Source organism: Glandiceps talaboti, chromosome 18 (assembly GCF_964340395.1).
Source record: "Glandiceps talaboti chromosome 18, keGlaTala1.1, whole genome shotgun sequence".
NCBI lineage: Eukaryota > Metazoa > Hemichordata > Enteropneusta > Spengelidae > Glandiceps > Glandiceps talaboti.
The window spans coordinates 18,956,432-18,982,768 of record NC_135566.1 but is presented as its reverse complement, the minus strand read 5'-3'; the positions used below and the strand labels follow the sequence as shown (position 1 = coordinate 18,982,768).

The window sequence follows — 26,337 nt, the reverse complement described above, 5'->3', positions numbered from 1 at the left end:
TGGACTCTTACTAGAACTTTTATACAGTGCACGAATCAAATACTTTGTTTCATAGGTATTAGGTATTGGTAAACTTGCCAACATGGCGGTGAATCTAAATAGTATTCTGCTGTTTTTCATGCTGACAGGTGAGGTATTACACAAAATTTCTCTAGTGTATTACGATTGAAATTGATTCAGTGACTCTTTATCTCACAATTGTATTTTTGTTGACTTTCAGCATACTTCGCTGTGGCTTCAGAAAGAGAACAGGTACGTTGTGATTATGCAATCGCTTTCTCTGTGTTCTGATAATGTGATATTCAACGTGGAGCAGTCCCCAGTATTAGTAATTAACTCGGCGTGTTACCGTGTACCATAACACTATCATGGTGATTATTGTGCCTGTCTTTGGCTTCCACTGATATTGTAATTTTCAGCCCACATTGACTTTTCAAAGTGATCGTGGAACTTTCAACACTCGCACCATTTACAATTTAAAGGGACCATGGATGTACGTATTACCACAGGGGCGTTTAATATTTCATAGATTGTTGTTTTCCAGGTCTACAGACTAAATATAACAACCTTTTGAATATATATTCCTACCTGTATAGGGAAAGAGAGTAGTACTATAGATCGATACATTTGTAGCAGCAAGATTCGTATGATATTTTCCTAAGAAAACGGAAATCTAAGCAATAATACACGCCCCTGTGCATATTACTATAGAGACTAAGGGACATACACTAAATTTAATATGGGAGGGGTCGTGGAGGGGTCGGGTAATATTTTGTTGCATATTAAGTATTACAATGTATCTGTTATTCTATTCCTGTATTTTACCTATTGGGAGATTATCACACTGGACAAATATTCGATCATGAATAGAGTTCTTACTAGTTTATGCATGATCGAATGTTTGTCCAGTGTGATAATCTCCAAGCAGATGAGAGATAAAGCAAACTGTTAATGTAAGTGATCTCTCGCCAATTATAAGATTAGGAATGTTTTAATTTAGATAAGATGAGAAGAATGAACAAGGCGTCTTTATTTAGTCAATAAAAAGAAAAGAGAGAATTACATACAGCCTCAGACTGCTAGTGGTCTGAGAGATATATATAGCTTAGAGCAAAGTAACCAGGGAAAGAAAAAGAAGTAGTTTTAAACTCAATGAGTGAATTGATCAATATCACACACAAAATAAGTTATATTGCACCACAAAAATTGATCATTCAATCGATCAATCATTCAACCAAATAATAAATCAATCAATCAATAAATCAACCGATCGATCAATCAGTTACATGCTCGCTGTCCCCTGTGATTATACCCTCAATGCTATGCATAATGCCAAAAGACAATTTTATTGTCATCAAAGTCCTTTGGTGAGCCCAAGACTTTAGTAGGAATTGACCACCTCCAATGTTAGTTGTGTATTTTCAAATGGCCTGTACAATTTACAGGTGACTAAAATGTTATCAAACCTAGCGATTATTTCACCATATACATTATCACAACAGACAATTTCACATATGTCGTGTTATATTCAACTTTCAAGTGTGATATTCAAAACGTTTACATTCATGTAGATATTTACAGCATATCTCAGGCTTTATGACAGAAAATCCTTGTTACGGGATGAAATTTAATTTTATGTCACAATTGTTATATTTTGAATAAAGTGACAATCTGGCTTTAGAGTCTAATACAGGTTTACTGTGAACAATTGAAAATAGAAATATTTTAATATATATGAGAACAATATGGTACAAAAGCCCATTGTATATTATCAACATACATAATTGTCATAGTAAGGTCATTCCCCCCCCCCCCCCCCCCCCCCCGCCTGTTTCAAGCTGTTGTAACCATCTGTTTCCAAATTGTAAGTCATTTAATTACTTTCTTTTGTTATAAATTAGTCATGCATTAATTAATCTCAAATGGTAATATGACACATCATAGTAAATGAAAAAAAGGGTCATATTCAATTGTATTATTCAGTGTGAGTGGTGAATGAAAGTACAACTCCTGACATCAGACTGTTGACAAACAGAACTGTTACAAACAAGGAAAGTAAAGAACTGAAGTGGATAAATAACACTTGGTACAGCATGTTGGAAGTAGTGACTTATATATTACATTTCATCATTTGATACATCTTAAAGAACAGCTTTATGACCTCTTTACAGAATAGTTCACATTCAGAAACAAATTTCCAGTTCCCCTACCATTTCATGTACATGCAAAGAGGCCATAAAACTGTTCTTATCAAACCATGAAATGTAATACAATCACAGGTCTCTGTTGTTCCAATATGCTGCGCCAAGTGTTATTTATCTAATTCATTTGTTTGCTTTCCTCAGTTGTAACAGGTTCCGTTCATCAACAGTCTGATGTCGGCAGTTGTAATAATTACCTTTCATCATACAACTTTGTAACTGTTAACTGTCAAACCTGTCTAGTTAAAATTTACTATGTCAATTATAAGTTTAATATCCCAATGCAGAAGTCTTTTTTAAAACTTGTATCTCCCTAGCATAGAGAAAACATGGCAGTACCACCATGCTTGGAACTCGGCCTGCCATGCTTGAGCTTGCTGACAATGACAATAAGTATTGTAAACAAGTGAGGGCATGAATGTTGGAGATATGCAAAGCACATGTAAATCATTATGCTAATTATATGTAAATCAGTATGCAAATTATCTGCCATGCTTGGCTTCAATCCTGGGGAGAACACTCATACTGTATACTAATATTGTGAATATTTATTTTCCCAGTCCATATACTTAGATTTCAAAGCCAAGGTGTATGGCATGAAAAAAAAATGTACAAATCTCTTCACAATATCTGCAGATATCTCTATTTAGAGTTGACTTAGACAATCAACTTTTGATTTTGACATTAGTTAAGGATTTAGATGTGATTGGTCAACTTGTTGTGAATGAGGAAGTAAAATTACACAATGAATAACATTTAATATCTTTGATGGCATCAAAAATTATCCTCTGTCATTATTAGCATAGTTGGCATAATATATGATATAGAATTTTTTCATCAAATTTTTTAGGATGTTATACATGAGTACAAGGTTTTTAGTTCTGCCCATAGCAAGTGATAGTACAGTATCAGTAAGTGGTTGGATTGTCAGTGACTGAGTGGTTAAACCACTTGCCTCTTAGTCTTACCACTGTGGTCAGCATTTGAACCCACTCTAGGTTTGATTAAATTTACCAATTTACTAGGCTGTAAGTAAAGAAGAGTGTTGTTCAGTTAGACTGCACCGAACAACGCAGGTTTCCCCTGGGTACTCTAGTTTCCTCCTGCACTAACATTGAAACTTCCTGTTATTGGGCAATGCCTGTAGGATGATATGTGAATGAATAAATAAATAAATAAATAAATAAATAAATAAATAAATAAATAAGTAGAATACTGAAAGTGAAACGTAGATGATTTCACTACTATAAAATGTTGTCTTCAGTTAGACTAATTGTTTTTTTCATGTACAAGAACTTAGAAGGCATTTTATTCATTACTTATTTTTTCATTTTTGTTTTCCAACAAAATAGGTGAAAATAAGTCTTTAGCAACTATTTCCAGGTTTATAGTATACAAGAATCTCTGAGTATGCAACAACAATTACCCCGAACCCCGAACCCCCTTTAACTACAAGACACTGTGCTGATGACACAAATAGTGTATTATGAGTTAGAGGTGTAGGGGTGACGGTGTACATGTACATGCTTTGAAGTTTGAAATGCTTCATTCTGAATACTATATGAATATGAACAACTGGAAAAACATACAACAGAATCCCTTGATGCATGAGTGCAAGTTTGACATATGCCAGGTATTTGCACAAAAATGCCTGCAGTGTTCTCTGAGGTCGTACATTACTTCTTTCATGAGCGTAGTGAGTGAAAGTGCAGCAGAAAACACTGCAATCATGAATACAAACACATCTGAGTACCCATACTCACACTCACATGGCAGGGGCTTCTGTTATCATTACATATGTTTATCCAAAATGTCAAGTGTATGTAAAACTCATACTGTCGTTCACATGATTTTGTGTGCAAGGAACTGTCGTCCTCATTTGCATATCATTTTCATCACGTATGCAGTAATGCTTACAGTATTTATTGCACTGCAGTGCAAATACTACCCATGCACTAGTACCAGTGCAAGTAGTATGGTGTATATATAATCTAATAATAATATGAATTTGTTCATTGTTACCCCCAGGAAGAACATTCTGTTAGTGTGAAAGAAGTAGTATTTATCATTCGCAGTCAGAAACACCCTTTTCATGCTGAAAGGGCCAAATTAGTGAAAGCAGATATTGAACAACAATGTCGACTACTAGGACTAGACAAACCACTAGTTGTCATTCTGAGTGATGAATATCCTGAAATGGGTCAGTGGGTACTACTACCGCTATTACCAAGGTAACGTACTTCATTGTCATGTGTATATCAAAATTGTATCAGTACAAAGAAACTCAAGCCTGTTTACTGCACTGTCCACATACATCGTTAGCTGGTCGTACCTCCCTAGCCCTCGTCTTCTCTGCTTGTCTTGATTGCATTGTCAAAACTGATAATAACAAATTGAAAATTTTTGCCCAATAGCCTGGTCAATCACAGCGAGCAGTCCCTTCAACCATGACAACTCAGCAGACTATTCATGAGCAAATTATGCAAATGTACATTTTGATTTCTCTCGGTCATCATGTAACTGGTCACCAAAAATTCTCCTTAAGTCTTCCCTGAGAGGTTCCTGGCCAATGTTATGAACACTAGATAGAAAGCCGACCCTGTGTCCTTATCGACACGGAGCACAGACGGCAGAAGTCATTGCCATCCATGTTGGAATAATGACCTGTGAACCTTGACCCTGCTAAGTGTAGGCAACACACCATGCACATGTAGTGGACATGTGATAATTTACATGTTATTTATATATGGTTATTTAAATCTAACATGCTGGTTTTTGATAACGACTTTTGGGGGTGCGGCTATACATATCATGATGAGGATCGTCAACCAAGACAGATCGAATGCTCAATGCTAAAAAACTTTGACTGCGTTTGCATCATAACCATAGAAAGTGATTTATTTATAGTAACTGAGTACAAAAAAAATAAGTGTGTGATGACTTTCAGCTCTAGAAATCTGTGCATCTCATATTAAGAACAAACTCACATCAGTCCAATCAGTATGGCAGTTTCTACCGTGGACCTTCTCATTACATTGTGAAAGAGCTGGCAAAACCAACCCTGCCACAACAACCATTATGATATTTGGGGAAATTCTGAATTTTCCTGAACTTAACAGCTACAACTGTATGATCTAAGTTAACAAATACTGACAATTCAGCAAAAAAATAGCAGGCTGTGAAAGTGTTGGAGATTGAACTATAAGTTCACTCATTTCTTGTATTGTCCATTTTCACATTCATTTATAAAATAACCTGCTAGTGCTATAATATATATTTTGAATTTCTATACCTACACCTAGGCTACAAGATGCTTATGTAAGATCTGAGTACAAGTGGGTGTTCTTCTGTGAAGATGAAACTAGAGTTAAAATTCCAGGTTTGCTACAAGTCTTAAAGCGATATGATCCTAGTGAGGTAAGTTGAACACGTGATAACACATCATGTTTAACTCGGCAGTTGATGTCCACTTAGCAAACAATACAAAATCGTAAATTTACAACAAATATGTGAGGCACCAAAAACAACACACAAACAAAAGAATATAAATTATATTAGGTTGATGGCGCTATAACATTCAGCACATCAAATGGTATAACCTGTATTGTGATGTACGTATATCTCTTATAGTAATTTTCTACAAGAGTATTATCAACCATGTATGATCATCTATGTTTTGGTCCTAATTTTAATATTAATATTTGGAATTTCTAATTTTCTGTCTTTTATTTTGTTCTGTTTATGTAGAGGTGGTTCTTAGGTAAGGAGCTGAGAGACAAAGAAGCAACTATCATCCATCATTATAAATTCCACAACAATCCGACTATCTTTGCCTTCCCAGATTTTGAAGCTGGATGGTTACTCAGTATACCGTTGCTAGAAATGTAAGTTTACCCTCCAAACTACCCATCAAGTTAAAATAAGGAAAAGAAACTAGTACTTCAAAGACAAAGTTGAATGAAAATGTGTCATTGAACCAATCATCTTAATACTTTACCTTAATCACAACTAAAGGTTTATTACATAGAATTTGAAATTTTGTTGCATAGGATTTCATTTGGCCTAGACCCCAATCTGATTGAAATCTGGTATAGTAAACTTGGTGTGATTTCTTTATTTACCTCTTCACTTCCTGAGTTTTGTTCATTTTTGTTCTGTGAGTGATCACCTTGTTCCCACATCTGACACAATGCCATAGGAGTTGTACTTAAGTGTAGCCAATCAGAATCCGTCTTACAATGTAGCACTTGAGGATTGTAATTGAAAACAAACAACCACCAAACAATAACGATAACATTGTTGTCATGCCCTCTGCACTCAAACTCTAATAGAGCATTTTGAGGTACTGCCCCCCCCCCCCCCCCCCCCCCCCCCAAGTTTTGGTGTAAGACACATTCTCATTGGTTGAGTGGATTACTCAAGTCAATGCATGGGATTTGAATATAAACTCCTATGGTATTGTGTCAGATGTAGGATTCAGGAACAAGTCGCTCACACATGGAACAAAAAAGAACAAATGGCACTAACCATAGGAAACAGAGGTAAACAAAGAAATCGCACCAAGTTCACAGCATCAGATTTTAATCAGTAAAAATTATTGATTTTAACTGATGCGCAATAGGTGAGAATTTCCTTGAACAAAGTAACAGCAAAAGTGTACACAATTTATTTACAATGTACATTGTTAGTTAAATATAATCACAGCCTATTTATGATTACTGTCAGAAGGAGAGAATTCTGATATGTTGAAATAATAGCAGTTCTTTTCATTATGTTCTTTCAGTTTAGGAGATAGATGGGAGAAACCTGTACACCATATGGATTTTACAATAGATGTCAAACATGAGGTAAAGGCACTTTTACATTGCACCAAGGAATACTTAATTACTTGTGGACTGTATTTCTCAGACTCTGTAAAAATGACATGTGGGAATGAATTCTTCCCATATAATGTCTTTCTGTTTGTTGATTTGTAATTGGATCATGACATAAACATCAAGATAGTAAGACAGTGGTCTAAATTAGCCATTGTTATTACCATGGTAATTGAGCCTTCAGTTTTCTAAGATAGACACAAACTAAACTATTTTTCGCAACATGTTGTTACCACAGTGATAAGCTGTTGAATGGACATTGGTTTAATTTGTGTATGGTATAATCTAGGTAAGTGTTGTTCTCTGAGTTCAGTGTACAGTGGACAAACTAAGCAAAAATGGTACTCGTCTTCTATAGTATTCAAATTACAGTGCAGACATATTCTTTCAGTTCTCAGCAGATCGAGCTGTCTACCAGTTTCTACATTTAAACTGTGTGTGGAAATCCTAAAATGGCATAGTGCATTTCTAAAACATAGTTTGTCCAGTACGGTTAAATATTTTTCTCTATTGAACAGTGATTTGAAAGTGCGATAGGTATCTAGTTTGGGGTATAAACACAATTTTGATTTCCACTCTTGCATATACATGTCTCTGGAGCGCTGTTTAAATAAACTTAAAAATGTTTTTGTACACCCTACACCCTGATTAAACCAGGCCTCACCCAATCCCATTGTAAAAAGTAGCTTTTTAACCCCTAATGCCCAACAATTCTTTTCATTTTCTGCCTCATAAAATTGAAAACTATAACATTTATGGGGTAAACGGTCTTGCGGTAGAGACAATAACCTCAACCAGTACTTGATAACTCTAGCTAGTCTAATTGTACGAACTGGAAAACGACCTAATTCTCCCTTGACAGCTAAATTAGGAGCATTGTGATATACTTTCAAAATATGACAACAAAATTTATTCTGGACAATTTCAATTTGTTCACCTGTATGTAAACCCCACACCTCACTCCCATACATCAAAATTGGTAAAATTTTACAGTCAAAAACTTTGAAAGCCAAAGAAATGTCAATATTCCCAAAACGACTAAGTGCTGTTTTTATATTAAAAAGTGCTTTGGACGCTTGCAATGCAAGCTGCTTCTGTGCTTGATTCCATAACCCTGAACTAGATAACATAATACCAAGGTAGCAATAGGATGAAACTACATCTAATAGTTTACCATCCAATAACCATTTTTCAGAAGATTTTAGCCTCCCCCGTTTCTAAATACTATCACTTTCGATTTAGAGGTGTTAACTTTAAGTTTCCATTTCTTTGTATATGAGGACAAATTATTCAATAATCTTTGTAGACCAATTTGAGTTGTACTAAATAAAGCAAGATCATCTGCAAAAAGTAAAAAGAATAGTTTGATGGTTGCAATGTGTACACCTGCATACTCATGTTCACATGCTTTGCCTAGGTCATTTATAAATAAAGTGAATAATAGGGGTGATAATACGCTACCTTGTTGAACTCCTAGTTCACACCTGAAAAACTCAGTTAAACCATCTGGGCATCGAATACAAGCTGTCACATTTACATACATTGAACGCAACACACTGAATAATTTTCCCCTAAGACCAGCTTTAAATAATTTATAAAACAAAAGACTATGATTGATTCTATCAAAGGCTTTCTCTAGGTCAATGAATGCACAATATAATCTACCACTGAGGTGCAAATAACGGTCAATTATGGTACGAAGAATAAAAATATTATCGGTTGTTGAATACTTCTTACGGAATCCAGCCTGTTCTTCAACTAGAGGGGAAATAACTTCTGACCACAGTGTAAGTCTATGTAAAATTATGTCACTAAAGACCTTGTTTAGTGTTGGTAAGAGAGTGATACCCCTATAATTATTTATGGAGTCAATTGAACCTTTCTTATGTAGGGGCATAATTAAACCTTTAGCTAAAATATCTGGAAAACACCCACTGTCAAATATCCTATTAAATAAATGTAATATCAATGACTTAAGTGTACTTGGGGCATTTTTTAAAATTGTAGGAGTTATTCCATCAAACCCTGGGGCTTTCCTATCTTTTAGTCTAGACATAGAGTTATCCAGTTCATCCATAGTTATCTCAGTATCGAGAATGTTCAAATCAAAATCGGTGGTATTAAAATCGGTGTCAGTTATATTTAGGTTATCTAGTAATAGTTTTACTTCTTCTAAAAAAGCATGGGAAGGGTCCTCACCTTGAACCACAGGTTCACTAAATAAAGATGAAAAATATGTAACCCAGTCTTTTGGTTTGATATTGGCAGGTATACCTCCCTTTCTTGGACTAATTTTTGACCAAAAGGCTCTAGAATTGGACTGGCTTGCTAACAGTGCTAGATGCATTTTCTCTGATTCAAAAAACTCTCGCCTTTTCGCCCTCAATAGAGAGTGATATTGATTCCGTAAATAAATATAACTATTCAAGTTGTTGTCAGACCTACTATTTCTAAAATAATTTAGAGATTTTCTAACTAGTAACTTTAGATGTCTACATTCATGATCAAACCAACCCCTAGAATTCCCATTATTAGAGATAAAGCTGGTCTTAGGGGTAACCTTCATGCTCTTTGCAGATTGTTGGATTAGGTCAATAAGCACAGAAGCAGCCCCAGAAGTATCAGTTTCCAAAAGTAAATGAAAATGATCAATTTGACGTCTCCCAATTGAGTTCTCCCAAAATAAGTTGAAAGATTCTCTGTGGCTATCTCTCCACGCGTACTTGGTATATGCAGATGTTTCACTGTCCAAAGTACTACTATTGTTGCCTGACTCTGTCACCAATGGAAATTTCAAATCAAAAAGTACTGGGTGATGGTCTGATTCAGCCCGTTCATCAGACACACAAAAATGACTGAATAGATCAAAATTACACTTATCAGCTAAAACATAGTCTATTACACTCCCACCAGTATCCTTGGTATATGTGAAATATCCCTTATCTCTATCATCAAATAATCTGCCATTTATAATTCTCATCTGAGTATTTTTACAAAAATCAAGTAAAAGTTGGCCATATGCATTTGTTGTTTCATCCATAGAAGTTCTAACAGAAATGTCATTATCAATTAAATAATCATCACCCAGTGGAACAAAATGGTTTGTATCATCAGTGACATAGTCAGGATCATTCGCAGTCCGCGCATTAAAATCACCACAAATTATAAAGTCAAAGTTAGGAAATTTAGAACTATACAAAGCTAGCTCATCTTCAAGAATAGTGAAATTTTGCTGGTCAGAATAACTACTAGAACCCTGTGGTGAAAAGTACAGAACTCCAAAACATAATTTCAAGTGTTCAAATTTGAAAACAACCCAGACAATGTCATCTGATGAGACACTTTTACAAATTTTTATACACTTACAGTATTTCGAACGATAAAATATACTTATTCCACCAGAATTTCTACCCAAATGTTTTCTTTTAGATCTAGTAACATGATAACTCTCATAATCTTTCAGCGAAAAGGTATCTTTGGCAGTAGCCCATGTTTCTGTTAGAAATATCAAATCATATTGTTGTAAATAAATACGTAAATCATCATTGTCCCATTTACTTTTCAAACCATTAATGTTCCAAAGTATACAAGAAATGGAACCGTAAGACACGTTAAATACCTTATTAGTAGGGGGTTGATACAAACCGTCGGAAGTACATGTATTTTCAGTCTCTACATTGTTCCTTTCGATGATTACACTTGTGTCCCTGGAGTTTCTCTTCGATGGGCCTTGGCCACACCCTTAGTCACTACTTAGTTTCTTTAGACATGGTTCAGTTTTACTATCGTCTATTACAAAAATGTTTCCGTCGACAACAAGTTATCATATCGCAAAGATGCTTTCTTATTTCCGTCTTTGGCGGCACGTAGAAATGGCCCAAGCTTCCATCGTTTCTCTCTCACCAGTGGCGGGAAGTCTTCACTGACTCTATATTGTCCTTTCCCCGAAATACCTTTACTGGCTCGGTACACCCTCTCTCTGTTCTTGTAACTGTTGAACTTAACGATGATAGGCTTAGGTTGGGTCTTCGCATTTTTCAATCTATGTGCTCTTTCAGGCTCGCTCTTTCTATGTCTTAGGTTTAGGTTTAATTTGTCTTAGTAGGGGGATACTCTGAAAACTAGTTTGTTTAGAGTTCCATGAACTTACAGTGCTGTTTTGGGACTTCCAATGTTTACACTGTCTTGATCACAGGGTAATTAGAATCACACAACAGAGAAATCGCAATCACCCACTTGTGTAATCTACCACATTGAAGAACAATAGATTTAGTTTGCATCTAATAATAGTAAACTGAAGGCTGGATTACCAGTGTTGTATTAGGTTTTTCTGTTTGTCAATTTGTAACTGGCTCATTTAATTGAAACATGACATAAATAACAAGATAATAACATAGTGATGTAAAAAGTGAGTCTTTGTTTTAATTTTAATTGTCTCTCCTGTAGAGTAGACCATTGATGACAATTTACAGAATCAATTCATAAAGTGGTATTTTTTACGCCCCCCCCCCCCCCCCCCCCCCCATGACAGCTTTGTTATGACTTATGTAAATAAATGAAGACACTGATACTACACACACAGATGAAATGTCTTGAAGCAACTCGTAGTGACAAAAAACCCTTAGGTCATGTGTCTGTTTTTCCTTGGTTGAACGAAGAAAAATATTGAGGAATAACATCAAATTGTTCCTATGCTGTCGTGCTTCACAAGTCCTGAGTAATTGTAAACTTATTTTCACTTTCCAGCTTGCAATCTTTATCTGGGATGAAGACAATGGTGTTAAACTAACTCATGTACCAGAACTGTGTTCAGGCAACCTAGGTTCTAATGACCCACCAACTGATGATAACACAGCTAAGGAATTGATGGAGAAAGAAAATAAAGAAACAGAAAAGCGACGAAGGAGGAAAAAAGGGACAGAAATAGTAGAATGTGTTACTTCTTATCCGATTGATATCCCTCAGTGTGTAAGTTCTCTCTCTCTCTCTCACTCTCTCTCTATTAACTCAGCTTCAAAAAATGGTTTCAATATCCTGCTTTGGATAAACATTATGTTATTGATAACAGAAGTATTATTATTACAATCATATGTACCAGAGATTACGTACACCAGTGCGCATGCATACTAGTGGTATTTGCATTGCATTGCAATACTGGAAACATCATTGCACACTGCATGCAAATGATATGCAAATGAGAGTAATAATTCCTTCCACCAAAAAGCTATGCTTGTGAAAGTACTGACACAGAGAACACTGCAAGCTTGAGTGCAAATACCCCGGGTACACCACACCTTCGTTCATGCGTCTTGGGGTTCTGTCATAGTAATGCTTATGAAAGAACAGCCACAAAGAACACAGCTAGCAAACACTTGTGCAAAACACTTGAGGACATCACAGTGACGCTCAATCTGATTAAAATCCGATGTAGATGTCGGCTAATTGTGCATTGCTATCTTACCATCGTTATTTAGCTTGAATTGACCTTCGTAGTAGATGTTTACATTTTTTAGCCTGATCGCCTCCTCTACATCTGAGATGGCGCCCATTCAAACGAATTACTGCTCACAGAGCCTCACAACCAATCAGGCTGCGTCTTACTTGTCAGGGGCATACACGATAAATGTGCGCATCGAATATCAACAAACATCAACAAACATTGAATATCAACAGGAAGTCCAGTAATTGAACGCGTAGGCGTTCCCTGTAGTAGGCTTCTCCTCGAACGTAATCAGGTTGCGTCTTACTGAAGACAGTTTGTAGTGTACGCAACACCATGCAATGCACAGGGTTCATACACTTAAAAGTATAATTTTGAATGACATCTAATTGTCTGATGTGGACGAGAAGAAATTAACAAAGGTTCCCACATGTCACAAAACATTTAAAAGACAGGCGACACTAATCAAGACGTTTTAAAACCACGTTTGCACGCTAAGATTAAACGGAGAAACCTCTGTCCTATCCCCGTAGTAGTCGTTTCGTCAAGCTGGTGCATTGATCTTGTAAGATTTGAGTCACAGCATTCGTATAGTCTAATTCAGACATATCCAGAAAAAAAAATTAAAAACTAAACTGTGTCCTCATTATTGTATGTTTTGATGTGGCTAAATTTAAAGGTCACCAACAACTTTTTTTTTCTTAAAAAACGTCATTTACGTAATGCAATTTCGCGTAATGAATAATTGATTACGTTCAGCCCTTGCGTCTTGATGTTTATATACGGCCACGTGTTGAAGAACATCGTGATTTCTCAACTCAACTTGACCATTTAGGAATGTTACTGTACTGACAAACATAAAAAAGTAGTTTATTCCCATTTATCGACGACATGAAAGTCAAAACCTAGCTGCAATAATTGTAGCGTCTTGTTGCGGTTTTGTGGGTTTTTTCGTCTGTTTTGGTGACTTCTTAAGTTTATTAACCCGCACCTAACGGGTTAAACACAAAAACGGGTTAGGTGTGGGTTAAACACAAAAACTTAAAAAGTCACCAAAACAGACGAAAAAACCCACAAAACCGCAACAAGACGCTACAATTATTGCAGCTAGTCAAAACCGCACTTCCACAACCCGGAAATTGAACTGCACTTCCCAAGGCCCTAGTATTGCCATGCGTGAGCTTGTAGTATGTCGACTTAATTTTGTGCGCCAAACTTGTAACAATTTCTAGTCGTGGTTGGTGATACTTGATACTCACTACAATGTTACGATTACCTTACTAACAGACCTACTGTTACCCCCGGGACTTTTACAATATTATGTCGCTGAAATGACGACTGGACTCGGAGTAGCAATAGCCAAGATCGAAACAAACATTGCGGCGCCCATTCAACTAGCTATGCATAGATACGGTCTGTGGGCAAAGTTTCTTGTGGAACGATCGGTTGACTGTCTGGGTTTAATCAGCGTGATTCACCGTAGTGGCGAAAGACTTTGAAAATATTTCGCCATTTCACATTTACGAGACTCAGTGTATAAATCATAGAATGGGTGGCTCAAGCACAGACATGTCGTTCGTCAATATTAATCGATCACGATCATTTTCCAGGGTAGGGAGCATTTTTCCAGGGTTTTCCAGAGAGGGTTGAAATTCCAGGGTTTTCCAGGACCGTTCGAACCCTGAATGCAATGCAAAGCGACCGACATTTTCACGATAAGGACTTTTTTTTTTAGAAATTATATCTTAAATTTCCTCTTTTCTGGATTCATATAGCACAACTGTGCACTGTGGCAAATATTGCTATGAATCGTACAATACTTCAAGCCTACTACAGAAAACGCGTAGGCTTTCGCTGAGATAAACATTGACACTGGGGGGGGGGGGGGGAGACGCATTCCAATGTAGCTAACATGTACATAAGACGAAATGCATAGAGGTACATCTAAACAAGAATTCTTTAATTACCGTAAATATATAGCAATACAATCACTGATTTTTTTTTACATTTGAAATACTTCGTACGTTGCGTGTGTGCACAAATAACGCCATGTAGTAATAGTAAAGGTAGGTCCACGTCCACTGTGAGCCGTTGTACTTCGGCTCTGGAAGTTCAATTACTGGACTTCCTGTTGATATTCAATGTTTGTTGATGTTTGATGCGTCGTGTATGCCCCTGACAAGTAAGACGCAGCCTGATTGGTTGTGAGGCTCTGTGAGCAGTAATTCGTTTGAATGGGCGCCATCTCAGATGTAGAGGAGGCGATCAGGCTAAAAAATGTAAACATCTACTACGAAGGTCAATTCAAGCTAAATAACGATGGTAAGATAGCAATGCACAATTAGCCGACATATACATCGGATTTTAATCAGATTGAGTGACGCTAGCACATCACAGGTTCTGTTATAATAATTTCTTACTCTCAGATTCACAGATACTCAAAGTATAATTTATTGATTGTAAAGCTGTGATTTTTTTCCAGGGCCAAGCTGTTCCTAAAAAGAATATGTATTTTGCTGTGAAGACATGTGAAAAGTTTCACAAGACTAGAGGTATGGCTTCACAAGGTTGAAACAAACAGTTATTGACTTGTATAGAATTTTTGAAAGTAGAAGAATGGCTCATCAGAAATTATGCAAACCATTCTAGCCAATGTAAACATCTAAGAACATTTTATCCCCAAATCTAAGGGGCAAGATCAATAGTTCAATGTAGGATAAAAAACAATTCTTTTACTTTGAGGGTGGGGGTGGGGGTGGGGGAGAGGGGGTGGGGGTGGGAGGTTGAACCATTTTAGTTCTCATCCTACAAAGACGATTTTATTTTTAATGGATCTGCTTTGTGTACCCCTCAATACAAATATTTCTTTAAAAAATGACATCAAATTGAGAAATGGGGGTCTGAGGCCTAATTAAAAGAATTTAGTTTTTTATCCTACATTGAACAATGAATGACATCCCTAACTCACACAACCAGCCCTGTTTTACCAGAAGGGAAATATTACATTGGTTGTGGAAATAATTAACAGACAATGTTATTGATAAAAAATGAGTATGGTTACTCCTGCCACCTGAGCATATATGTAGTCTCTTGATAGAAAAAAATGAAAGCGTTTGACAAATACACTACACTATGTCTCGGCACATTGTACATCAAACCATAGACAGTGGAGGGGAGACAGTGGAGTCTCTCGTCCACTGTCTATGATCAAACTAACAACTAAAAATGAAAAAATAATAAACACTAAAAATCCGTCACTTTCATTCAATTATTAATGCCAGAATTGTAATGCTCAGTTTTGAATTATCTTCTTTTCTTGTAGTACCTGTTGTTAAAGAGACCTGGGGTCAATATGTGGAGCACATCACATATTTTAGTGAAAAGGATGATCCATCTATTCCTACACTGTATACGGGGATACCCAACACAGAAAGAGGTATGTATTCCTACATTGTATACAGATATACCCAACACAGAAAGAGGTATGTATTCCTACATTGTATATGGGTACCCAACACAGAAAGAGGTATGTATTCCTACATTGTATACAGATATACCCAACACAGAAAGAGGTATGTATTCCTACATTGTATATGGATACCCAACACAGAAAGAGGTATGTATTCCTACATTGTATACAGGGATACCCAACACAGAAAGAGGTATGTATTCCTACATTGTATACAGGGATACCCAACACAGAAAGAGGTATGTATTCCTACATTGTATACAGGGATACCCAACACAGAAAGAGGTATGTATTCCTACATTGTATACAGGGATACCCAACACAGAAAGAGGTATGTATTCCTACATTGTATACAGGGATACCCAACACAGAAAGAGGTATGTATTCCTACATTGTATACAGGGATACCCAACACAGAAAGAGGTATGTATTCCTACATTGTATACAGGGATACCCAACACAGAAAGAGGTATGTATTCCTACATTGTATACAGGGATACCCAACATACAAAGAGGTATGTATTCCTACATTGTATACAGGGATACCCAACACAGAAAGAGGTATGTATTCCTACACTGTATACAGGGATACCCAACACAGTATTCTGTGTCAATATATGATTTTTACATACATTCTCACATGTTGCTCTGAACTTGTCAACATAACTACCAATAGTGGTATTTCAAAATGTTTTGCTGCTGGTGGCTCACTCACTTTTAGGTAGGTTGCAGTCACTTCCATTTTGCTGTGATAATCTGCGATGATAGTGCATGCAGTGGCACAAGATCCAGTGAAAGTACTTTAGGAAGACTGAGTTGATCGTAGGACAGTCGTTACAATATTGCTGAAGATCATTTCGTTTTGAAACAGTGAATATAACTAATATATTAAATATATCTCTACATATCATATTAAGGTATATATCTTCTAAGACAGAAACTGATAGGTGCTTTTGCAAGATCACATGCTGTATGCCACTGCATGCATTCGATTACAACCGCAAAGCGGAAGTGGCTGCGACCTACCTAAAGTGAGCATGTCCCCCCCCCCCCTCCTGTGGCAAAACATTTTTAAATAGTGCTATTGATGTTTGTTACACCTCCAGCCTCCAGTGACCCTGAAGAGTCATTTGATTAAGGAAGTTTATGGTTTGGTCTAATAATTCAGTGCCACTGAACAGAGCATTTCTTTAAAGTTTGAAGCTTGACAAAATTGATTGATCGATTGATTGATTGATTGATTGAAGATTATCTTTGCTGTAGATAAGATAAACAAATGTGAAATACATTATTGCAAAAAGGGTAATTTTCTTTTCTCTGACTCCTATTTTTTTGAAACCTTTTGTACTTCCTATGACAGTTGTAGATAGGAGAGAAATCCAAAAAAACTATTTCTGTGACTGAATTACTCACAGCATATGACACATTTTTTTAATTTTCAGGGCATTGTGGGAAGACATTCTATATTTTCCAACATTTCAAAGATGATCCGTGGTTAAAGAAGATACCATGGCTGGTCATAACTGATGATGATACTATATTAAGGTATGTGTTTGTCATAAAGGTGCTACTATTTATTTCTCTGTGTCTCATGACCCAACTATACTCTGTGAATCTGATTAATGTTTTAAAGTTAGCACCCTCTATGGCCAGTTTGGAAAAATAACACCATTGGCATTATAGCACAACTGTAGATATTTTGTTTTTTTCAAAAAATGTTTTTTCCATCTGTTTGTGTTCACACACGCACGCACACACACACACACACACACACACACACACACACACACACACACACACACACACACACTCACACACACACACACACACACACACACACACACACACACACACACACACACTGTGATTTGTCTACACATAAACACACAAACAGATGGACACTTTACCATGCCTATAGCATGAGTGAGAGGGGTTGACCAATGTGTGAGGGCACCTTGTCACGGTGTACCTTACTCTGTTGTTCATTTGTGCTAACTCAATGTTACTGATGATAGGATGGCAACATCGCAAACATGTATCTGGGCAAAAAGTATAGATAATTGCTGAAATTAAGAACAATTATTAAATAAATAGTGACCACCATCCCATTACTAGATTATATATTATTGCCTAATATTTTCTTTGTTCAGCTAAAGGCAAATAGGAGTGACCTTATAACATTGGGTTGGAGATAAGTTGTAACAAATCTGTACGGTCTTGAGTATTTTCAAGCTGAAAAGTGCATGGGAATAAAATCATTATATCTCCATAATGACATAGCTATGTGTTGTCTTAACATAGAATGAACCCTGTATATTTTGTTCAACACGTCATTCAGCTTGGTGTATAAAATAGTGTTCAAATTCAGGCTGCCCACATTCATTCACATGCAATGTCAGTATGTTACTTAGGGATGATTACACAATGTCACATAAGCTCAATAAACAAACTTCATTTGTTTTATGCCAAAATCCCCTCCCCTCCCCTCCCTTCCCTTTCCCTCCCCTCCCCAATACGACCATTTACAAGTGTGACATCAAGTGTGACATCTACACGTTTATCTAATTTACGGTGTATAACCATGGTGAATATTGTAGTGGTCAAACCACTGTGATCGATACAATTTATAAAAACGTAAACTCATTAAAATACTAACCAGAAACCGTGCACGAAGTATCATGTCAGCAGTACATTTTAATCAGCATCTCAGTCGTAAACACAGAACCGTTTGACATTGAAGGGGTGAGAGTTTTCAAACTTTGGTTAAAAGTGTGAAAATAAAGATAAGCTATCATATTGATGCCAGACCTCCCCCCCCCCCCCCTTCATTTATTGAACTTGTATGACATTGTGTGATTGTTCCATACTGACTTTTGATGAACTTCTCAGAAAGACAAAACCGTAAATTGTAACTTTCAACTTTGTGATTTGTCTACAGTGTATCAAGGTTACAGAGATTATTGTCCTGTTACAATCCAGATGAACCAGTCTTTCTTGGAGAAAGATATGGATTTGGTCATACTAAATCAGGTTGGGGGTATGACTACATCACTGGAGGGGGAGGGTAAGTAACTGTCTTTCTTGGAGAAAGATATGGATTTGGTCATACTAAGTCAGGTTGGGGGTATGACTACATCACTAGTGGGGGAGGGTAAGTATTTATGTTTTGTGGGGTTTGACTAAATTACTGTAAGGGGAGGGTAATAGTTGTGTTTCTTGAGGTATTACTACGTTACTGTAAGGGGAGGGTAAGTAGTTATGTTTTTGGAGGTATTACTACATTACTGGAAGGGGAGGGTAAATAGTTGTGTTTTTAGTGAAAAGTGACACTATTTGTTCCAAACTTCTTGCTACATTTCGTAGTATGCTTTTGGAATGCCGTGTGCAACATTTGAACTTATGTATAAAAACCTTGTTATAGTACAGCACACTGAAAATAATAATAAAATCTAAATTTTGAAACTGTCAGCAGTAGATGGTATGATGCTGTGTATAAAATGTGACCATGTTTTCCTTTCTGACTCGTACAGTATGATATTCAGCCGAGCAGCTGTTATTGCAATGTTAGAACAGAACTGTAAATGTCGTAGTGATGCTGACCCCGATGATATGATAATAGGATCCTGTATAAAACGTATTGGACATACTATAACACATTCTCCATTTTTACATCAGGTGAGTGAGATATTTACCTTTTTTTACTACTTTTCACCAATATGCCCTCCTCTAAGCCAATTTGACGCATCACTGACACACACAATTTCTAGTGACATACCAAAATTTAGTGTTCTCCTATCTCTTACTATGTGGTAACTCACAAAATATGACAGTTTTGATCATTTTGACTCACAACAAACAAAATTTGGCTATCATTTAGAGGGCTCACTGCTTTTCACACATACCTGGGATGTTAAATGGTGAGATTTTTTTTCTTTCATTCTTTGCAAAAAATGCATATAAAGTATTCCACTGACAGTACTTTTTACTCATTATGCATGTGTCTGGGATGAAATACTTAATATAAATTTTTGTTTTAAATTTTAAGTTAGAGTTGTATCTTTGATGAATTCTTTGGTCAATGATCTTAGCATTATTATTGTTGTTACAGCCCTGGATGGCATCAGTGTTACAATTCCTGTAACTAATAGTTATATTTACCATTATGACTTTTCAGGCAAGACCAGATGATTATGTAGCAGCTTTCCTACAGCACCAAACACCAGTCTCATTTCATAAACATTGGAATAATGACCCATACAAAGTGTACGAAGATTGGTTTGCTGTGGATGATATCAAGGGTGACCTTGTACTTGACATACACCCAGACACTGACCTTGACCCACACTCTGAATCTGTCATTGAGACTGACCCTGACCAGGATACTAACATTCATCTTGACCAAGACAATGACCAAGATATTCCAGACAATGATCTTGACCTTGAAACTGACCCTGACCAAGATACTGACCTTGATCAGGATGATGACCAAGATAATCTCAACCTTGACCTTGAAACTGACCCTGACCAGGATTCTGACCTTGATCAGGATGATGACCAAGATAATCTCAACCATGACCTTGAAACTGACCCTGACCAGGATACTGACCTTGATCAGGATGATGACCAAGATAATCTCAACCTTGACCTTGATTCTGACATTGACCCAGGAGAAAGCAATCAAGAAGACACACATTCCAATAATGAGGCTGAAGAAAAACAAGAAGATAAAGCTACAAAAGAAAGTAACAACAGACATTATGAGTTATAATTCTCTTTAATATCATTTAATTTACAATTTTCATTTAACAGTATTTCTCATTCTATTTATTAACTTTTGGTCAACAATTGTCAGGGAGCAATCTCAGAGGTTTTATTTAACTAACTAACTAACTGACTAATTAATTGACTGACTAATATTTCTGAACTGCAGATTGTCAACAGTCAACTGTGCAGATGGGGGGGGGGGGGTTTATTCAATTTTCATGAATATGTAAGAATAGATCTTTATACTTCAATGATACTAATATACTGATTTTACCAAAAATATGACAAACAACTGTTGACAGTCTATTCAACTCCCCAGTATTGTTTATATTATACACACATTGATTAGGCCTATTAAAAAAAAAATTCTTTGGTTCCCATTACCCGACCCCACCTAGTTTTTCACTGCCAACCCTAAACTTTTGTTTCCGTATTCGAGAAAAAAAATTAAATTGCAAATATTGAGTAGTCTTGCTAGAAATAGTGGATGACAACTGACATCAAGTAATAGATTCCTCTTTCTCCCTTGAGGGTATTTGTTTGTACACAATTAAGTACAAGTTGTGAGAAAGAGGATTTTAAAAAGACAATATAATTCTAGTATTATTGTTATCTAGATCTTCCAATCTGTAATGGCTGTACATCTGATGGGAAAAAAACAATAACACAGAGACTATATGAAGAACAACCGAAAACATAACTACCTGAACTAGACACTCACACTTGAAAAAAATAAAAGAAAATACCCCAGCTGTTCTCAAATTGAGCGTAATCAGAACCACACATTTTTGTATGGCCTTTAATAGTGGAGTCAATCAACTTTCCAATGCTGTCTATCGGTGTACCTAATGTACAATATTTATATTATTTTTCATATATTTATTCAGTTTTGTATCAAAAATGATGTGCTACAATTACTGTATTAATTTTTGTTAATGCCTTCTGTATGTTAATCGGATTTATAGGTGTAAACATAGCCAAAGCAATCCAAATTATGTAGATCTTATTTTCACCTAAAAGTTTTCCATGCAGAGTTTAAACTTTGTTGTGTAGTATTAGAAACAGCATAAAAATCAGAATTTTATATTAATAAAGTAACATTAAAGATAGAGAGCTCATGGTCCTCACAAAAAACGCTTGGCGAATTCTGCTTCGCAATGATAGGAAGAGCCGACATCGAAGGATCAAAAATATTATATATTTTTTTTTACATATAATTGAAAAGTATGTAAACAGAATCACAAAATTTCATGATGTCAAAGATGCTGCATTGTTATTGGTTAAGAAATTTGAATATGCAAATTTTCGACTAGAGTAAACAGACCAACAATTGTATGCATATTATTCTATGTAAATTTGAATCTCATGAGTTCTTGTGAGATCATTTCACTTTAAATTCATTATGCATTCATTATCTTGTGAGATCATTTAACTTTAAATTAATTATGCATTCATTATCTTGTGAGATCATTTAACTTTAAATTAATTATGCATTCATTATCTTGTGAGATCATTTCAATTTAAATTCATTATGCATTCATTATCTTATGAGATCATTTAACTTTAAACTCATTATGCATTCATTATCTTGTGAGATCATTTAACTTTAAATTCATTATGCATTCATTATCTTGTGAGATCATTTCACTTTAAATTCATTATGCATTCATTATCTTGTGAGATCATTTCACTTTAAATTCATTATACATTCATTATCTTGTGAGATCATTTCACTTTAAATTCATTATACATTCATTATCTTGTGAGATCATTTCAATTTGAATTCATTATGCATTCATTATCTCATGAGATTATTTCACTTTAAATTCATTATACATTCATTATCTTGTGAGATCATTTCACTTTAAATTAATTATGCATTCATTATCTTGTGAGATCATTTCAATTTAAATTCATTATGCATTCATTATCTCATGAGATTATTTCACTTTAAATTAATTATGCATTCATTATCTTATGAGATCATTTCACTTTAAATTCACTATGCATTCATTATCTTATGAGATCATTTAACTTTAAATTCATTATGCATTCATTATCTTGTGAGATCATTTCACTTTAAATTCATTATGCATTCATTATCTTGTGAGATCATTTCAATCTAAATTCATTATGCATTCATTATCTTGAGATCTTTTCAATTTGAATTCATTATGCATTCATTATCTCATGAGATCATTTCACTTTTAATGAAATTCATTATGCATTCATTATCTTGTGAGATCATTTCACTTTTAATGAAATTCATTATGCATTCATTATCTTGTGAAATCATTTGACTTTTAATTATAAATTCATTATGCAATTTGAAAAGTAGGTATGAACCAATCATACAGATATGCAAATTCTTAGCACTCTTTTGTGTTGTAGTAAATTTTGATATGCAAATTTTAGAAATAGAACTAGCCCAATAATAGAAGCCATTGTAGACATATGTGTGTTTACTGAATACTATTTACATATCCAGTTATTGATACTGGAACTTTGTTATTACGAAACTGGTATAACAATATATTATCCAATCCACTGTTCCAAATGGTTGAAACTTAAACAAGCTTTATAAACAGAGGTGTGTGGGTAAATTTATCCTGATGTACTAGGCAACTACTGCCAAATCAGAAAGACTAACGTTTTTGTTATGAATTACACTTATAACAAAATACAGATACAGTAGTAGTGTACAGGCACATGGGATGTTACATTTGATCTCACTGTGAACACAAATAAATAGTTTTGTGTTGAATCATCTGTATTTCATCAGACAATGATGTTTATTGGTGTTTACAGTGAGATAAAAAATGTCTTATTTTATATGCTTGCACACTATAAGTGTCTGTTTTGTTTTATGTAATTTGTAACAAAATACCTTGTGTGTGAGATATTGAAATGTCATGCTGCCTAATTGAATGCTATAGTCACTCTGGTTTGGTAGTAAAACTGTTTTTATTTCAAAATATTCAGCTCGATCCCTTATGCATTCCAGTAGACCTAGACAATTGAAACTTTCGTAGGTGGATAGTCTCTTTTTATGCTGTAATTATAGAGACCTGATAGAAACCAAGTCATTAGAGGGTGAAGGTTCCTAATAATCCATCCATTGAAATGACAAACGCTTATTTGTCAAATGTATATGTATGTGAAGTCACGTTAACAATGCAGTTTCCAAGAAAAACTTTGTATCAGAATTTTAATTCAGGGATTATTGTTTTATAACTAGTAATGTTTTATATTATTTTCTCAATCTAAAGAAATTACATTTAAATTATCATTTGCACTATTTATTTATTTTGAAGGAAGATTCAAATTTGCTTTCTTTTTATGTTTATATTCAGGGTTAGGTCGTATATTCCTGTGTTTTTTTTCACATGCACAACTTTCTATGCATATAAGTTAAATTGATGTGAATGCTGAAGATACAAACTGCAATTTTTGACACAGGTTTCATGGTAATACCAGATATTATTACATATGTACCAGAGATTGCTTGCAACGGTGCGTGTGCATACTAGTAGTATTTGCACTGCAGTGCAATACCGAAAACATTATTGCATACCTGCATGCAGATGATATGCAAATGAAGGCACAAACGTTCTTCGTACATGAAAGCATGTGATTGCACAGTGTCATGTTTATGGAAATTTGCTGTTTCGGATTAACATTATGTAATAATAACAGAACCTCCTGCCACATGAGTTCCAGTGTGAGTACTCGGGGACATTTGCACTCGTGGTTGCAGCATTTTCTGCTATACTTTCAGTTGCTACGCTTGTGAAATTGTGGCTGCCGAGAACACTGTAAGCACTTGTGCAAATACCAAAAGTTCGCCACACCTTATGTACTTGTGCATCACAAGGTTGTCTTATCATATTTCTTTTGATTTTAAAAAGTATTTAAGTTGTATGAGAATTAACATTTCAGTGTACCCTTTCCAACTGTCAAGACATGCATGTACAAAGAAATGTCCTGCCACCAACCCCCCCCCCCAAAAAAAAAAAATAAAAAAATAAAATAAATAAATAAATAAATAAATAAATAAATAAATAAAAAATAATTAATAACTGGAACAAAACGTGATATGGAACAGAGCTGAGTGAGTGTACATTTATATGCTATCTACAGTCTTCCGGCAAACTCTCAATTTAGTTGTAACACCATGAGTCCATCCACAAAATTTACAAAGCTTTATACTGTACTATAACTTTTGTTTTGATACTGTATCTTGGGGTTTTTTTACTAGTAAACAGACATCCAATTACCGGGACAGTCTCAAAGAGTTGTATAGCATGCATAAGTTCTGAAAAGTGTTATATAGTATGTTGAGTGTTATCATGTACATTTGACATTTCTTTTTGTGCTGTGATTGCCACTTTTCCTATTTTGACCAATCTCTCAACAAAATGTTGTTAGCTTTTGTAGCTGCATGCATTCATTAGTATACCTAACCTATTATTTTGTCACTTTTAGATCAAGTAATGGTACGTTACTGGCAGAGAGGGAAAACAATGTACATGTACTTGTAATATGTATTAATTGTAGAATATGAAAGGAACTTGGCAATATTTCATATTTTGATGACAAAGCTACAGTTGAGTATTGACAATATAACACAAAACCTTTTAAAGAATCACTCTGGTTGGTTAGAGATTCTTGTCACTAAAATATCACAATAATTATGATACAGAAATATAGTCCCATAAGTTTGCAATCAGTCCATCCCTTCATAGGGGGACACGTCATCAGTCTACAGTCACCTTAGGTTCCAGGTCTGTTTATATCACATACATTCCCTTTATGACATCGACAGCATCAAACTCCTATGCATCGATAACCATAATATACCACTGCCAACAGTGGCGGCCATGTTTGATATTTCTGATCATTTGTTTGTGACAATTTGTTAACAAGATGGTGGCATGCGTCCGTGAATCACTGCATAGAGTAAACAAACTCAGCTCTTTTTTTTCTATAAACTTGAACTTCACTGTTATCAGACATGGTGGGTGAATGGTAGACAAGGTGTTATATATCAACGATATGTTATTCCTTCTCAATGTTTATGAGTATGTTGTTGATCATCTGACCATATTAAAATGTCTATGAAAAATCCAATATGGCTGCTACAGCTTACAGTATTACGTGAAACATTCGACCAAAAGAATATTCTAAGAATACTATAGTTTAACTTCTGACAGCCAAATATTGTAACTTTTATTTTATGAGTGTTTTCCTTGGAAATTTACAAAGCTTTTATTTCATTTTTAACTAATTTTTCTGTTAATAATATTGATTATTGTATACCACAGGGAAAAAATATAGTGCAATGACTTTTCCTGTCAAGAGACAAAACAAACTTCATTTGAAGTAACAGAACTTAGAGGCTCTTTGTGTTATGTTAAATTTTCAAATGTTAAATAATAAATTTCTAATCATTTGTCACAGACTCACTTTGTATAAATTTGTAAATACTTAAGATATTGCCATGCATGCCTTAGTGAAATGCACCATATCCTGGTTATTGAAGTTCTACCCATTTCACAGGTAAGCATTGCAAATGGGTTTGGCAAAGTG

At 35.3% G+C, this 26,337-nt stretch overlaps 1 protein-coding gene across 1 annotated transcript; it reads left to right on the top strand.

Annotated features, from left to right (window-relative positions):
- The first annotated feature begins 82 nt into the window (after positions 1 to 82).
- On the top strand, positions 83 to 20,752 carry LOC144449794 (beta-1,3-glucosyltransferase-like). The gene is made up of 14 exons (XM_078140370.1): positions 83 to 128; positions 221 to 252; positions 4,230 to 4,432; positions 5,504 to 5,618; positions 5,949 to 6,085; positions 6,985 to 7,048; positions 11,822 to 12,043; positions 14,998 to 15,067; positions 15,838 to 15,951; positions 17,427 to 17,529; positions 18,923 to 19,048; positions 19,515 to 19,659; positions 20,159 to 20,304; positions 20,650 to 20,752. The coding sequence occupies exons 1-14, from the start codon at positions 83 to 85 to the stop codon at positions 20,750 to 20,752; spliced, it is 1,626 nt and encodes a 541-aa protein (XP_077996496.1).
- Positions 20,753 to 26,337: the final 5,585 nt, after the last annotated feature.